The 17,360-nt window shown below is 44.7% G+C and overlaps 1 protein-coding gene across 1 annotated transcript; it reads right to left on the bottom strand.

The window, feature by feature from the left end:
- Nucleotides 1-992: 992 nt before the first annotated feature.
- USP35 (ubiquitin specific peptidase 35) lies at nucleotides 993-17,089 on the bottom strand. The gene is made up of 10 exons (XM_041414127.1): nucleotides 16,393-17,089; nucleotides 15,104-15,239; nucleotides 11,246-11,375; nucleotides 9,742-9,843; nucleotides 7,754-7,912; nucleotides 6,816-7,009; nucleotides 6,601-6,694; nucleotides 5,014-5,120; nucleotides 2,998-4,213; nucleotides 993-1,840 (listed from the first exon to the last, which is right to left on the bottom strand). The coding sequence occupies exons 1-10, from the start codon at nucleotides 17,072-17,074 to the stop codon at nucleotides 1,670-1,672; spliced, it is 2,991 nt and encodes a 996-aa protein (XP_041270061.1). The 5' UTR covers nucleotides 17,075-17,089; the 3' UTR covers nucleotides 993-1,669.
- Between the last annotated feature and the right edge of the window lie 271 nt (nucleotides 17,090-17,360).

Here is a 17,360-nt window from a genome sequence, read left to right as displayed (position 1 = left end):
TTGCGTCTTCATTTATTTCCTCTCAGCACCTGACTTAAAAACAACAAACACACTCCACTGCTCATCTACAAGCACTATTAGTATTGTGATCTTCTGGAGGGCACACAGCTCTGCACTGAGGTTCCCATTCCACCTCTGCCTGATCCACTCTTCCAAGCCACCACTCTGCAGGACTGTTCTTGAGGATGGATGCCTCAGCTTCCCCATCTCTTTTTTGACCCATCAGCCCAATATCTATAAGTACTGCAATAAGACACTAAGTCTGTATATTGAATTGATTTCCTTTATTTATATTTAGGAAAGACAATAAAAGAATATGATAGTCTACACCAGATATTTGACCCCAAGTGTCCTCTCTAGCAGAATTTCTGCTCACATTTTTCATAGCAATGTCTGTGCTTTGCCCTTTCCTCCACACTCCTACCTCAATACGCCACGGTCAGGATTAGGCCTTGCACTTAGGACCTAAGGCACAAGTCTCTGCCACTTGAGCCAGAGAAATCTCTACTACAGGTGTGAGGGAGGAGCAGGCAGGGGAAAACAGCTGGAGAGGGACATGGGAGGGAGCTGTGGTCCTGTAGAAGTGCTGCTGGGGCTTGAGTTGGCCATCTGCCATGAAAATCAGCCCCTGTCCCATTACTGATTTATATAATACCTTGGTTTACATAGTATATACCGATATTGGATTGCTATAACATATCTGGTTGGGCTACTCACCTTGCAAATCAGCATTTAAAAAAAAAATAGATCATCAGTTCTGGGGGGCTCTGTCATCTGCTGCTCAGTTCACGGTATCCCAAGGGAAAACCCAAATTTTAAAGGGCAGATCCAGCCCAGAAAGCCATCAAATGACAGCAGCAGAAAGACACTAATGGAGTCCTAAAGACACATCTGGAAAAACAGCTGTGTGTCTTGGCCTGCCATGCACACTAAAAGCATCCAGAGGTAATCAGTAACACAATGGGTCTTCACTGGAGCCCAGAAACCCCAACTGGACCAGGTCAGTCTCTCTTGGCTGGAGGGGTTTGTGCCCCTCAGTCTCATTTGGGTGTCTTGCAATAAAGAAAACAATAAAAAAGCATAAACTCCCTTTGGTTGACCTGACACTGCTTGTATTATAAGCTCACTGCCTCACAGACCAGCAGTGCTACATTTTGGCATTTTCCAGACTTTTTTCTACCTTCAGGGTTTTTCATGGTGGGTTCCCAAACCACATTAAAAATAAATATAACAACTGAGCAGAGGTCACCCCGGAACCAACTCAGCGCCATGGGAAGGGCTGCAGACAGGATGCGCATGGGACATCTCCATCCCTGGGGCCCTGCTGGGTCTGTCTTCCTCCCCATGCCTGTCCCTGTCACCTCCCCAGGCTGGTGGCATGGCTCAGAGCAGGCAAGACATGGCTATGATGAAGCAAAAGGGCACTTCTCCAGGCTGTTGGCAGCTGCTCATTTCTGCTTTAGCTTAGATATATTAAGGCATGAAGATCAAGTGCATAGGAGGAAGCAGCGAGACCCTCCAGGCGCCTCCAAATCAGCCCCGAGACCTTTTCCATTGAAATGCTTCTCAAATCCTCCTCCAAGAGGCTCACTGTTATCGGGGTGAGGAAGAGGAGCTTCTGGCTTTGGGGTGGCCACATGGACACTGCCCATCTGGTTCAAGCTGTTGGCTAAAAGACGAGTCCGTGGAAGGAGCCGGATCCACCCCCACCCGCTGCTGGGCTGCAGCCCCCTGATGAGCTGTCATCATCCTTGTCCCTGTCCAAGTCTCTCCACCACAGCGGGGATTTCGGCAAGGCAGAAATATAGGCAGCTCTGTTCCTTGCTTCTTTTTCCTGCTCCTGGGAGAAGGAAGGGGGAAAATAGCACAAGGGTATCAGCAGATAAAGGACTCAAGTGGGGGGATGCTCCCACCATCTCTGAGGAGCCAAGAGCCTGTAAGGTTCCCCCTGGGATCTTTCTTCAAATTAAAGTGGGCTGTGAAGGCCATGTACTCTAGAGCTCAGCAGGAGGGATGCATTGCAGCTCTTCAGTGATCAAACCCAGCCCTCCCGTGTCACCTGTGGGAGAGGAGGGACCCCCCCCACCAAATCACCCCACATGCAGCTCATGTCATATGAGACACTTGTTTGGAAAGCATTGAGCTCCATTAGCTGAATGAAATCTGTTCTAGTTTGTATTCCCAGCTCACCCATCTGCCCAGGCAAGCTGTGGATGCCTCATCCCTGGAAGTGTTAAAGGCCAGGTTGGATAGGGCTTTGAGCAACCAGGGCTAGCAGAAAGGGTCCTTGCCCGTGGCAGAGGGGGTGGAACTGGATGGTCTGTAAGTCCCTTCCAACACAAAGTATTCTATGATTCTATGGTTAGAAGAGAAAAAGGAAAAAAAGAGACTTTGCTTGCAGTGGTTCAAGTGAACATCAGAGGTGGTAGGAAGGAACAACTAGTTACCAGTGAGTGAAGGTGGGAAGGAGGGGAAAGGGTAGAATGAAGGAAGAAGTATTTTACAATGAAGATGGTGAGGCACTGGCACAGATTTCCCAGAGAGGCAGTAGATGCTCCACCCCTGGGAACATTCAAGGTCAGGCCACATGGGGCTCTAAGCATATGAGTTGAAGATGTCCCTGTTCAGCCTGCAGGGGAGGTGGACTAGATAGCTTTTAAAGGTCCCTTCCAATCCAAACTATTCCATCATCCTCTCTTTCCCAAGCACTTCAAAGAAAATATTTCAGGCTGAACTTTCAGGAGCAGACAATAGCAAATCTACCCCAAGCACAGCCACAAGGTGTCTTGTACCAACCTCAGTTTCATCAGGAACCTATAACCTATTTATATCTGGTTGCTAAAAATGAAAAGGGATTTGTCTTCAGGGTGTGGGTGGGTATGTGTAGGATTTTAACCACAGGACAGGATCCCACTGCTGCCTGGATTTGTGGGAACGTGGCCCATGAGTCGGACAGCCACAGGACCGCATCCTGCTGTGCAGAGCAGTGGGAGTTACCTGCAAGAAGAGGATGTTATCTTTGGAAATGGCTTCCATCAAGTCCTTGTGGAGGGACGGTTCACCATGCAGGCGGCCGGCCTCAGCCAGAGCCTCGTGCAGCAGGCAGCTCTGCCGCTCTGGCCGCTGCCGGTAGAAGAGGACATAGGCAGTGTCCTTGGGGAAGAACGAGGTGACATTGCTGACTGATTCAAAGGAGGAGAAAGAAACTCTGGTGTCATTGAAGAGGTACCACTGGATTTCAAAGTCCAACTGTTTGTCAGAGACTGGTTTTGGCACCCCATCCCGGGGCTGCCCGTGGGGGACGGTGTCAGTGCACTCCCTGGAGTAGCAGTAGTAGTGGCCACTCTCGGAGGAGATGCCTGAATGCACCACCACACTGCAGAGGTCATACACGACAGTCATGAAGCCACTCCCTGGGACAGCACCGTCCTTCCCACGCCGGCAAACCTCCTCAGTTTCCTCTGGAGCAACGAGGATTGGTAACTTGAGCACCACAGGGATGGAGACATTATCCAAGATCTTCTTCCTCTTCATAGTCCGTGGGTCGAAGGAAAACCGTAGCAGTGTGAGGATGAGGTAGTGTGGACCCTCTGTCAGCTCTGCCACCTTCTCAGCATCCTGCAAGGATGCACATTTCTCACAGTGGTATTTATTCTCTGCTGTCAGTCTCTCTGGCGATAGAAAATAGTTGATTAAATCTGGGACAGATCTGGAGTCCTTGGGAGCACATGCCTGCTCCCTGAAAGTTGAGAGAGGGTCTTTGGCTGCATCCACCCCAACATCATTGCCACGTATGGAATTTGCTGCTTCTCCTCTTTCCTGGCAACCTAATGTTTCCACCGACACCGATGGGGCTGCATGGTCACTGGCCATGGGGGCCTTCCTCTGGATCCAGGGAGAGCCCATAAGCTGGCCTGCATTTTCTGGAGGCTCAATCAACTGTGGGCCAATTTCTTCCACTGGTAGAACAGATGTGCTCCCATGCACGTTCCTGTCTGATGGAGGAAAAGCCAGGGACAGGTCTGTGAAGGCTTCTTCTCGGGATGAAACATTCAGGCACTTCAAGCAGCGGATCTTTGTCATCATTTTACCTCCAAACATCTTCTCAATCAATGTCTTGTTTAAGTAATGATGCTCCACCGCCTGAGATGTCAAGCTGGATTCCTTGAGTTTCTGGTAGATCCTTTTTCCAGTTTTTTCCTCTTCATGCAATCTTTGTCAGGGGAGAAAAAGGCTGTGTTATGCATCAATACAACACCAAGAGGTAGTTTCTAAGGTAGGGCTCTTGTTCTTCACTGCAAGTAGTTAATCCCAGTTAACCTGTCTGTACCGAGGGGTCTGATGCTGTGGGAGAAAGGTGGGAAGGAGTCTTACAGGATTTGGGAACCTGAAGTCTTCATGTGTCACTAACCATATACTTCTAGAGGGATCATTGGGACACCAGAGATTTGGTATTTCTAGGTAAAGGCAAAAATCAACATTTTACAGAGTAGGCTGAGTGGCTTGTCAGGTGAATCTCTAAGGTTGGTACAATTTTAGATAACATGAAAAATCTCTTCACTGAAAGGCTGAAGGACAGTCAGACATTGGAACAGACTGATCAAGGAAGTAGTGAAATCACTGTTCCTACAAGTGTTAAAAATGTGTAGAGGTGGCATTTAGGGACATGATTTAGTGGTAGACTTTTTAATGGTTGGACTCAACGATCAGAGGGGTCTTTTCCAACCTTAATGACTCTGTAATTCTATTAATTCCTTGTGTCCTCAGAGCAAAGGCAGAAATTTTCAAGTTGAACAAAGTTCTGACCTTACCCCTAAAATTGTCCAAACAGGGTTTTCATGAGAAACAGAATTTCATTTCAGACCAGTCTTACTATCCCAACCCTCCACTCTCCCGACTCCTCTGGGTCTCAACCACATGCCCTGTTTCCATGTGGGTTAGCATTAAACTCTACACTGGGGTTTAGGGACAGCATTATCACCAGGCTCCAAGATCATGGTGCTCGTCACGTACCGGTCCAGCAAATACTTGAGGTACTCTGAGCAGTCCTGCTGAGCTCCAGGGGTGAACCAGGGTGGCCAGGAGGCAGAGAGGAAGCTCTCAGGGGAGATGGCAGGTCGCTGGCAGCAACACAGAAGAAATCATTTAATGCAGTTCACATAGGGGGATGGAGAAGGGACAGGAGTGGTTTTTTGGCTGGTTCCCTGGGAGCACAGTGCTCTGTGCCTTATTTCCCCCTACAAAGGCTAATCCCAGTGCACAGGAGGACTTTCTTGGTTTGCTGCAAGCCAGGATGGTGAGGATGAATTTCAGACATTATTTTATATATACTTCTATAAAATATCCATGTGTTTATCATTCAATTTTTAAATGGTTTATTGGCCTGATCCAGATAATTCTACTTAATTCAGCCTGAATTTAATTTGCTGCTGCATTTAATTTGATCAGGATCTCTCTCACCAAATCCTTTCATAAAACAAAACAAAACAGAAACACCAAAGAAAAAAACCCACTAAACTTGCACCCAACATTCTCATCACTGCAGACAGGTAATCTGTGTTTCCAGATAATGCAACTGCTGTCATTAGGAAGCAGATATTTAATTAACATAGAAAAAGACCCATCTTTAGCAAAGAAGTAACTTCAAGAACAACTCAAAGAAGAAAAATAACCAAAAGGAAATAAACAGGAAACTATAACCATCAGCTACACAACATGCTTCTGTACTTACATAAACACCCTAACCTGCCATCAAAACCTAGACTCTTCTATTACCAAATATTAAATTTAACAGGATGTCTATATTTCCCCCCCAGATCATCTGTAGTGACATAATACCAGAATGCTACCAGCCAGCTCTGCCAGTCAAGGCTTGGGAAATGAGGAAGCCTGGATGACTTGCTACCCAGCAAGGGAAAATTCACTGACTTTCCAAAATCTTGTCTTTCTAGGGACAGAAAGTTATATTTTCAAGACAGGAATTAGATATGACCTAGCTGTATCTCCAGGAGTCACTCCATTAAATTTCACATTTGTCATAGAAATATTTACAATTAGTTTAAGGGTGTTACTTTTATTTTACCTTCTCTCACATACAGAGGATTCAATGATCTGGAATCTAAGGGGAGTTTTATCCTTTTAACAAAACCACTTTTAAAGCAATTTTTACTGATTGCTAGTGTTTTGCTGGGCAGCAGTGGGACAAGCGAGCTGCTCCAGTCTTCTCTCTTGCTGCACAGCAAGAAACAAAGCCTCTGCTTCACACCAACAGGCTTCTCAGCTGACCACAGATGTAAACTATTACCTAATGGACTTCATTGTCAAAACCATTAGCTATGACATCAGCCCAGCCCAAGAAGACCACAAGTTAAAGACAGGCAGCCTGGTGTGCACATAGCCCACTTTCATGGGTGATAGGAGTTTCCCTCCACCTCTCCCAAAATTAGCCTCCTTCATCTAAACAAAATTTGTCCCATTACAAAAAACCCACCAAGATCCACAGCTTCTTATCAGCACGTTAGAGCCAGCAGGAAGCAACTTGGAGACGAGCCTTTCCGCAGCCGACAGTCCAAACAAATAACTAAAACATGAAATAATTACCTGACTGTGCTCCAAAAATGCAAAGAGCCACTGGAGCTTTGTCATCAGGGGCTGGGAGTTGCCCTCAGTTAAATTCAGCACTGAATGCCGAAAGCTGTGAAAGAAAAGCAGAGATGCAATCTGTGAGATGGAAAATAAGTGTGGGACATGCAAGGTTGGAGTGACAAGCAACCCCTGGAGCAGTCTTGAACGGGAGCAAGAGAGGAAAAACTCACTCTGAAGCCATGAAAAGAGACTGTATGATGCTGTTCATGTAGCAAGTGTTTCCCAAGTTAATTAACCCAATCTTTCCCGTCTCTGATTTAGATGCCAGGCGTGGGTAGAAGCAGGCCAGCTCGTTCTTCTGGGAGGTCCAGGCATTTTGTCCCAAGAGGTGTTTAATCCGGTCTTCATTTGGAATCGGGAGAGCCTTGGAAAGAGAGATCTGTGTTACAAATCATTCTCTATCTCTATCCTCACAAGGGGAAGCTAAGGGGCAGGCACCCATCTCTTCTCTCTGGTGACCAGTGACAAGGCACAAGAAAAGAGGATGAAGCTGTGTCAGGGGAGGTTTAGGCTGGATATTAGGGAAAAGTGTCCAGCATGAGGTGGCTGGACACTGGAACAGGTTTCTCAGGGAAGTTGTCATGGCATCAAGCCAAGAGGCATTTGGACAATGCTCTCAGGCACCTGGTGTGATTCCTGTCCTGTGCAGGGTCAGGAGTTGAGCTCGATGATCCTCGTGGGTCCCTTCCAACTCAGGGTATTCTATGATCCTATGACTGATTTTTTCCCATGAAGAATTAGTAATGGGCAACTGCAAAACTCCTCTGCTAGAGGCATTCACACAACTAATTTTCCTGCTCTTCACATGAACCTGCCCCCATGCACAGAAGAGTTTACCTGTTTGTATTAGTCCTTTAGAGGCATTTCAGAATAAAACTTACAGGCACCATCAGGACTTCTGCAGGCCCACCATTAGAGAAATAACTTCCTTCAACCTGCCTACACAGGGCTCAGACTCAGAATTTTTAATCCCCTTTCTTCGACCACCATCTGAAGTGTTGAGGCCAGGACATCCCTACCAGTGGGACAAGCCCTCTATTCTAGGTACTGACAAAAATGCCATTTCCATATGGAAAGCAGTAAAATGACTGAGAAGGGCATGACTCACTTTAACTGCTTCTAGGACTGGTTCATAGAGGTCTGGGAATCCTGAGAAGCGGAAGAACATGCAATGGATGAGCTCAGCCAGCTGCTCCAGGGAGCTGGTTGCAGAATTGGAGTCCTCCTTCTTCAAAGAGGCCACCAGCCTGGGGATGTGAGGGAGTAGCTGGAAAAGAAAAATTCACTACAAAAATTACTCCACGTTATTCACAGAATGTTAATACATTTAGGGGAGTGAAATTCACCTGCAGGCAGAAAAAACAGTGAACAGGAGTTGATTTCAGTGCCACACTAGACTTCATCCTTTGAACTCAACAGCAGGTCTCTTGTTGATTTTGGCAACCTTAGAGGGTTTCGTGTTGCATGACACCTGCAGGTTTGTGCTGCTGCTTTGCTGAGCTGCAATTACCATTCTTTAGTCTCCCCTAAATCCCACACCCACAGTGGAAAGGACATGCTGACTGCCAAGTGCAGGGATTCAAACCAGCAAGGCAGATGGGATTAGCCTAAAAGAGATGTTGTCTGCTGTGCTCTGTATTTTATACTGAATACACTGAACCAAAATTGGTACAGTGGGTTAGGTGGCAACAGGCACATAAACAGCACATTCTTTATTTTGCTTTCATCTCGAAAACGTGAAAGTGCACAAGCAGATGCAAATGCAAATGATCCATTGCTCACGGGCACCCTCTGCTGACCCTGCAGCTGCACACAGAACTAATAACCAATTTCCAACCCCGCAGATGTGCTACAGTGACCCAGGCACTTACACAACCTTTTTCATATTTATATTTTAAGTTATTTTTAGCCCAGTGTAACCCTGGAGAAAAGTATCAGGATCCCAGTCCAGCCATTTCCAGGTCCTCTCTTCCTCACTTGGTCTTCTTCTCCTCTTTTTCTTTCCCTTAAAAATGTTGAGATTTTAACTATTTCCCTTCCAACAGGAAAGGTTGTTGGGGAAGAAGATCAGTTGCAGTACCTTTTTGTACATCAGAATTTTGCCAAGCTGTGATGTGAACAAGTCTCAAAATCCTTCCAAAGTTCCAGGGCAAACACAAAAAGACATGGTTTGGCCCTGTTGGGTTTGGGGTTTTTTAACTAAAGGAGGAAATTTATGCTCATGGGCTACAGATGGAAACTTCAAGCCAAGAGCAACTCAAAGCTTTTGGAGTGTTTCAAAATTTGATGTCCAACTGAAGACAATATGTTGGAATGACTATTTTAGAAACCAAAGAATTTCTCAAGAAATTCAGGTTCCTTCAAAGTATCTCCAGCTGAGGAATGAAAAAGCATCAGCTGAAAATGTTGGCTAGCTTTGCTTTTTTTCTAGCCTTATCTGTTTATTCTGTGAACTTCGGATGAAAAGCCAAATATAAGGGCTTTAACCAGAAAGTACAAAATCAAACATTAATAGGAACAACTTTGCATCACTGTTTTTATCAGTTCAATCACTGCAAGCATGCTTTTGCCTTCAGCCTCACTTTTTAAATTCAGCATTCCAGAGGCAACACCAGCAGGAAGCAGAGCTGTGCCTTAGTGCCAACAGTGAAACAAACTATAAAATATCACTGTAAAAATGAAAAGTGGATATTCAAATGTTGCCAAAAGTTTTTGCTTTTAACAGAAAATTTGTGTAGTGAAGTGTTCTGATCCAGTCTTCTGGTCTTGCAGCACTGATGCTGTACAAGCCTTTCAAAGATGACCCAACACTTAAAGAAATGGTGCCACATGTTGGTGACAATTTAAAGTCACATGTGGGATGGGGCCCACTCAGTCCAATAGACTTAGGAAAAGCAAGGGCTGTTTGATAATGAATCCCTGCCCTCCACAGTGAGAGCCCTCCGAGATATTCTCAATGCAAAGGCTCCACCAGATGCACTCCAAAGCCAGAGTGGCAACATCTGCCACACCTTAGGTCCCCTCCTATCCCTGCCGCCCCACAACAGGGTTACACTCAGGACAATGGCCTCATCCAAGTGCCAGACACAGCCTTACCAAGTGAAATGCCTCGTGGGAGTGCTGGAAGCTCAGCAGCATGTACTGCAGGACAGACAAAGCCCCCTCCCTCACAATGGGGTACAGCAGCTTGGAGAAGACCTGGTGGAGGAGAAAAAAAAGCAAATGAGAAGGCAGGATGGCACTGCAACCAGCAGGAGAAGGGAACAACAGGAAACAGAGGCACTGGGCATCTACAATGGCTGCTGGTCTCCTCCATCTCCATGCTGGATGTTGAAGCAAGCAGCCTGTAACTAGGTCTGCAGAGTCATCTCCTGTCCTGAGCATTGGCTCAGGGCACCCTTAAAAATACTGTGTGGGTTTTCCTCACCCTTTCAGCCTTGTGTAATGCCTCTATGACAGCGCTGCATCTCCATATCTCCTCGTGAAAAAACTATGCAAGCACAGCAGAATGCTAGATTTTCTAGAACATGCCTCTTAATTTATTCAGATATTTGGAAGTTTATCACTAACCTTTCAGAACAAGAGATAAAAAGCAAGTATCTTTTTCAAAGGCTACATAATTATATTTATTCTACTTTACAAAAAATAGCTGTATACCCTCTAGTGTTGTCAGATCATAACTTCCCAGGGTTTCCAAAAATCACATGTTATTTTATGGGCTGTGTCCTTTTCCTCTATATTAACAATAGAAGGAAAGAAAAAAAAAAGGCAGAAATGCTTAGCTACTGTCCCACTGCTCAATGCACTTGAGGGATCACAAAGACAAATGAAGTTATTGATAATGTTCCAGTACTGATAATTATAGAATGACAGTATCATTTAGGTGAGAAAATAACTCTGAAATCATTGAGCCCAGCTGTTAACCCAGCACTGCCAAGCCCACCATTAAACCATGTCCCTAAGAACATAGTAGCTTCTGTGATGACTTCTGGCTCAGCCAGGTGTTATCCCCATTATTCAAAGGAAGGAAGAGTAGGACCACAGCATGGAAAAAGTTCTGAAATAGTGACCAGTTTCAGTGCTTGATCACAGTTTTCAGAGAAAGCAAGTACTCACTGCTGAAACAGGTGATGGCAATGGCAGCAGGGGCTTTATCTAACTAATAAAAGAACCAAGCCAGGGCACAGGCTTTAGAACGGACCTGTGACTGTGTAGGTTATTAATACACTCAGTGATATGTATTTTACCTGTGCCAGCCAGCAACGACCCAGGCATGGTCAAAGGAGAGCACATCACATTCCCAAAATTGAGTTTTACGAGAGCTTCATAGTTTGGGAAGGAGAGTGTTTGACTGGTTTGAAAATCCTTGGCTACTTTATTTCACAACCTTTAAGATATCAGTACTTCTGCAGACCACAACCTGCAGAATCCCAGGTTGTTCTGGAGAACATCATTCCTAGCAGCAAAATCAGTATCCCTTGGGACAGGAAACTCTTTTTTCTCTATACATCTCATCTTGTCATTTGAAAGGCAAGGTGATATTTCAGGTGCAAGATGGTATTTCTGTGGTTCACATTCACATTTAAAAGAGCCAACTGACCTTTTCTATTTTCGAAAGAGTGACTTCAATCAAGATGCTGAACTTTTTCACTGCAGCCAAACCCTTCAGCAGAGCAATGATCCACTTGTCTATGTTCTTTCCCAGGGGCCAGGACACCCAGTCAATCATCCTGAAATGAAATACAAACTCTTAAATAAATTTAATGCACATATTGTAAAAGTCAAGCTCCACTCTGGGTCAAACCTCCTCCAAACTGGTGTCCAGTCACTGGGATGAGACAGGCTCTTCACAAGGCATTTCACATGTTATTCAAAGCACTACAGAGCCTGAAGTAGAAATACCCCAATGTCACCATCATGCTGTGGTTCATCAGAGGATCAGGACCACGTCCATTGAGTAAAGTGGGGATTTTTTCAAAAAATTTCAGTCTAGTCAAATTCAAGTTTTTAAAACTGGTGCAGTGCTCTATATACTACTCACAGGAGAATTTGATTGAGGTCTCTGCATTGTCACCATTAGAAAATGAATTATACTGGCTTGATCTCTGCATTGTTACTGGTAAGGAAAAACACTCAGATTCACATATTTTAATTTTCTGTGTGGGAAATATTGATTTCCAAAAACATATTTAAAAAACTCCACCTGGAAACTCTAATAGAAGCCAATTATTCCTGAATGCCACAGGTAAAAAATTTCCTTTCTAGCTATTCAACTAACATGGTGTCAAGTTTCTGCAAGAAATAAGTGCTTTACAGTAGTTTCACATAAAACAATAACCTAAGACTAAGTGATGTCACATTGTTTCTGTTAAAGTTTAATGTTAAACAGCTGGGAAGTAAGTAAGACATGAGGTCTCCAAGTATCCAAATTTGCTGACCATTTCAGTATCTTTGATTTGAAGATACCCCAAACCTTCAGGCTACACCTCAGTTCAGCTACCTTACCCAGTCAGTTCCTTTTGCTTATAAATCTGTATCTTATGCAAAATAAAAGAAGGGAAGATAGATAACTAACCACCACAAGGTAAAGAACAGGAATTAGTGAAGTTTACAAGGAACTGGAAAAATTAAAGTCTAGTCAGTAAAAAAACCTTGAAAAGCAGAATATGTTGGGATGCCGAAAAATAATAAAAGTCAAGCCAAGTTGGATAATAAAGCAAATGCCAGAGAAGCTTGCACAGACATTTGCACCAGAGGAGAACAGGAAAGCCATGCAATCACTGTATGTGAAGATGCACAGCTGTCAGGCATCATCAACACAAGAGGAAGATCAAGGAGTCACAAGTCAAGTCTCTGAGAATTAGAAATGTAGAACTGGAAGGAAATTTATTGATCCAAAAGGCATGCAAGGCACTAGAAATGGAGGCTACAGTAACTCATCTGCTTGAAGACAACCAGGCAGATGCCAGGTGACTACAAGTTCCCAGAGTAATAGCAGCCATGGAAAGGACCATCACCATCTGTGGTGCAGAAGGAAAGGTGTTCTCCATGGCAAAGCAAAGACACCTCAGGCTGTGGTCAGGCTGCCATGGTGACCATGGTGCACAAACACCACCATCTGTGCCCAAGACCAATGAACTGTGTGGAAGAAACCTGTTCGGGTGGTCGGGGAAATGAAGAACACTTCTGCAAGAAAAGCTTAAAATAACCTGACTTGTTTAGCACATCCCTGAGAAAAAGCAGAGATGGGAAGGGACTGCTCTTCCTGCACATACTGAAGGAATAAACACCAGGGAGGCAAAAGATATTTCAGCTATTTCTGTTGGCATGAGATCAAATGAACTGTGAGATGGCCAGAAATACACACAGACTGGCTGTTACAAGAGAGATTTGACCCACTAAAGCAACCCAGTGGTGGAAGAGCTGTGAAAGAACAGCAGTGGGAATATTGTCCTGCTTTGAGGAGCAGAGCTGAACATTCATGAAAGGGGTCTGTAATGTCAATTCTATAATGCAGGGAGATGGATCCAGAGATTCAAAGGTCTTTTTTCTCCCTATCTTCTTTAAACAGCCCTAAAATAACCTTATTTGATTGAAACTATACTTTGCTAGCACTGGTAGCTAAGTTACAGTGCTGCCCGTGTTGCTACAGTAGGAAGAAATTACATTTTAAATTCACATTGCATGACCCACAAACATTCTATTAGCAATGATCCTAATTTGACACAGGAGTCTTTGATTTGGTATGCTAAGCTTTTAAAAGCCTAGACCCTGATCTCCAGAGGTAGAGAGTACCTGCATAGCCGTGTGACAGCAGATGCCTTCTGCATCCAGACCTGGGCTCTTTGGAACAAATACATCCCCAGGGAAAAAAAATAAAACCCAAATCTGTGAGTACCTCTGACATCACAGATGCACAATAATGGAGTTTATCTAAAAATAGACAAACTCTGTAAAAGAGCTTGTGGTGTACACTTATGCCAGCAGGTGACAGCCTTGCTTTTTTTACCACCACTTGTTCTTTACATGCTTGACCAGAAGCTCTGCATAAGTCCAGTTTATTCCCCTGCTACTCCCAAACCCAAACTTCAGAAAAAAAACTTCTTCATCCAACCAGTTTGTCAGGGATACTAGGCTAAAAGGTCTTCAATTTGTAAATTTTCCTTTGATTTTCTAGGCATGGAGCACACATATCTAACAGCCTGTGGTCATGCTGGTTTTGGGGCACCCATCTGCCATAAACATGCTGCCAAAACTTCAAAATTTCTCCTAAGTGATGTTAATTACATTTTGTGGGCTCTAACTAATTATTTACTCCTCCTTCTGCATAACAAAGACTGTTTTAAGGAATGATGCAATTGATTTGGCAACCTCTGTATTTAGACACTGGCACTCTAAGATTAGTCTGGAGCTTGTAGCCACAGGTGTCCAGAAGGAGAAAAAGATGAAGAGGTTTAGGAACTGAACTGATAACTTAATATTTTGTCTTGGGTTCTTCTGGACTCTGGGAAAACCATGACCTTCCCTAGCAAGCCAAAGTAACTCCTTTCCACATACATAAACTTCCCATCAGGAATAACGTGTTTCTGTCATGTAACATTATTGGGAGGGACATGCAAATCCTGTAATAAGAAGAGGAAAAAAGATGCTTTTTGAGATCAAGTCAGAGCAACTCCCTTGTTTTAAGTGCACACATCACTGCATGTGAATATCATTCTGATTGAGACCTCTAAGGAAAGCATGGGTTAAAGATAGAATAATGGAAAAATTTAGGCTGGAAAATACCCTTAAGATCATTGAAGATACACCTAAGTAAGTGCAGAGCAAGGCACTGGAGCACAGAAGAGCTGTAGGACTTGGACACAAGAATGCAAATAAGACCTGGCAATGCCAAAGAGGGCACTGGTGCTGCAAAGACTAGGTCTGGCAAGTCAGGCAGCCTTTCACCCACTACTCTTCATCATGCTTTGACTAGGTCTCCACTGACTTTGTCCAGCTGCAGCACACCTGACAAAGGCCAAGATGGGACCTGGAAACAGCTGGGCATACCTCCCTCACGTAAACCTTTAGCTGTGACTGGTGGCTTAAGAATATATCTTTCTGAAGGGAGACAGAGATCATAATGAAATCCTGAAAAGGAGATTTTGGGGAAGAAAAAGGCCTTAATAGCTTCAGGGGAAAAAAAAAATCAAACCTCTTCAACATAGCCTCCATAATGCAATTTCTAAGAAACTAAACTAAACTAAACTAAACAAATATAATAATAGTCATAATCATAATGAAAGCCACTCTTTATTCTAGTTCTCTAGGACCTCCGGGCTAGAAGAAATGATACAGAAGTTTTCTTGTCCCCTACAAACTCCTCACCAGGCAGCACCAGCCAAGCTGTTTAGGGTAAAACCACACATAGCATTTCTCCAAACTGAGTTAAAGCTCTCACTCCCACAGCTCCTCCTACCTGCCAATGGCCATCATCATTTGCACATCAGTGATGCTGTCATCATTGGTGAGGTTTCTTATGACGCCATCCATGAGCTCCAGAGGGACAAACTGAACTACGCTGGCCAAGGCATTGGAGGGTGCTTCCTGTTCCTCTGCAAGACAGGGATCACCCCGGCAATGAAGATGTTAGTTGACAGGAAAACCAGGCACACTAGGTCGTTTCTTGTCCTATAAACCAAATAATTTCTGCCCACAAAAAATAGAATCATAGTATTGTTTAGGTTGGAAAAGCTTTCTAAGATCAAGTCCATCCCTTAATCCAGCACTGCCAAGTCCACCACTAAACCACATCCCCATGTGCCACATCCATACATCATGGAGTAGATACTGAGCTGCTGCCAATGAGCAGTGTAGAGTCCAGTATTGGCTGTGCTAGGAGGATAATTCCCCAGATCCCAGTGCTGCACATAATGAAGCCGGTTCTTAGCAGATGGCTGTTCCCTGAAGCCATATGTAGCCCCAAGGGAGGAAGAGATTACAGGCATGTGTTTGGCCCCACTCAGGTACCAAATTTTCTCTGCTTGCTCTCTTTTTACTAAATACTGCAAATTATTGCAAAAGGATGCAACTGCAATTTTGCCTGCCTGGAAATGGGCCTTCTTCCAATGGATAAGGCTGTCATACTGAAAAACCCATATCCTGTGGTCTTAGGAATAGCTAAAGCAGGAGCTCAACAGCCTTTCATGGCACTGGTACCTCCAAAAAACCTTCTGAAACCCTCCACAATAACCTAAAAGCCCCAGAAGTTGAATAAATATTGCCTGTCTCACCCTAAGATGCAACCACCCTTCAGAGAGTCAGTAGAGCTTCATATCTCTAGGTCAGTGAGAAATAATGGCTTAGCTTTATCCCTAGTCTCTGGTAGGGAGCAGGTTGGGGAGCACCTCCAAGTCACCCAAAAGAGAGTGGCATTTCTCAAAGCGCTCAAATTCCACTCTAACAAGCTACAGATAAGATGCTTTCCCTTAAGCCCAGCTGGAAAATGCTGAACACAAACTTGGGCTGAAAATGCTTTAATCCTGTTAACAGCTTCTGTCTGCAGACTCTCTCTGGTTTCAGGGTGATATTGTTTTCCCAGCTCAGAGCCCTGGTAACTTTTAGAGATGCTTATCTATTATATTTCATCTGTGGCTGCATTTCTGTAGTGGATGAAAACCCTGCAAGATGTCAAACTAATTGAGTTTGACTTCATCAGAGCCAACATCTACATTCCCAGCCTTTTTTTAATTACTATTTTTAAATTACCTGTTGAAGAAATGATAGTGAACAGTTCTTTCAAAGAGGGCAGGATGGCTGAGGTCTGAGTCCTCCAGATCCTCTGCAGCAGGCCACTCACTTTGTTCACCTGCTCCAAAAACTCCATGATCTCCTCTTCCCCCTCGGAGACGCACTGGAACTGCCCGATGCACCGGATCAGCTGGTGACAGAACAGGAGCTGGTGTTTTCCCGTGGGGATGCACTGAGGATACTGCGTTAAGAGTTTGCTGATCTTCGCACACTGCTTGGGGCTCGGCCTCTCGCAGACTTTCCGGAGCACCTCGATCCTCAATAAGCTGAAGATGCTGTTTGCTGATGGGCTTTCCAGGACAAACTGCAGTCCTAACTGGATATAATCAAGTACATAATGGCTTCTCTTCCCCAGAGGTCCATAGCCTTCCTGGAGGAGACTCAGCAGGAAGCGGACGTTGAAGAACTCCTCAAATTCCTCAGGGTGATAGTGGCCATAGACCTCCAAAACCTCTTTCCCAATCTCTCTTTTATACTTGGTGTCCCCGGTGAGATAAAGTTTGGTGGACAGCTCCAGCATGGACCAGCACTGCTCGCTGTCCATGGGCTGCTTCGCCGCCTCGATAACGCGCCTCACAAGCCCTTGCTTCACATTGTTGGGGTAAGAAGACATCACTACAGCTTCCAGTATCTTATCCATCTCTGCTCCCTGCTCCTAAAAGAGGGGGACAGAGCAGCAGGTTAGTTCAAGGAGGGTCTGCTGAGCTTTTAAGCCCAGCCTGGGGCAAGGGAGGTCAAAAAAGCAGAGCTATCTGGAGCCGCTCTGAAGAGGGTAATTCTTGTGGCTTTTTCATGTAGCATTCAGAAAAGTTTCCACTCTGATGATGTTTGACTGAGACTAAAGACCTCAAATGGAAAGATACAGAAATCACAGATTTGAGCATTTTTGCCTTGCAAACAACCAAGTACACACCCACAGAAGGGAC

The sequence above is a fragment of the Onychostruthus taczanowskii genome, unplaced genomic scaffold (assembly GCF_017590055.1).
Source record: "Onychostruthus taczanowskii isolate IOZ18803 unplaced genomic scaffold, ASM1759005v1 scaffold44, whole genome shotgun sequence".
In the NCBI taxonomy this organism is placed as follows: Eukaryota; Metazoa; Chordata; class Aves; order Passeriformes; family Passeridae; genus Onychostruthus; species Onychostruthus taczanowskii.
Note: the sequence above shows the minus strand (reverse complement) of the source record. Positions and strands in the feature narration are given on the sequence as shown.

What these genes read in the sequence shown, in the direction of transcription:
- USP35 (XM_041414127.1), bottom strand. Translation starts at nt 17,074, where the DNA reads ATGGATAAGATACTGGAAGCTGTAGTGATGTCTTCTTACCCCAACAAT. An exon ending in CAGTCCTAGAAGCAGTTAAA is followed by an intron (nt 7,010 to 7,753) that starts GTGAGTCATGCC and finishes TCTCTTTCCAAG; the next exon opens with GCTCTCCCGATTCCAAATGA. An exon ending in TCTCTTTTCATGGCTTCAGA is followed by an intron (nt 6,695 to 6,815) that starts GTGAGTTTTTCC and finishes TTTCTTTCACAG; the next exon opens with CTTTCGGCATTCAGTGCTGA.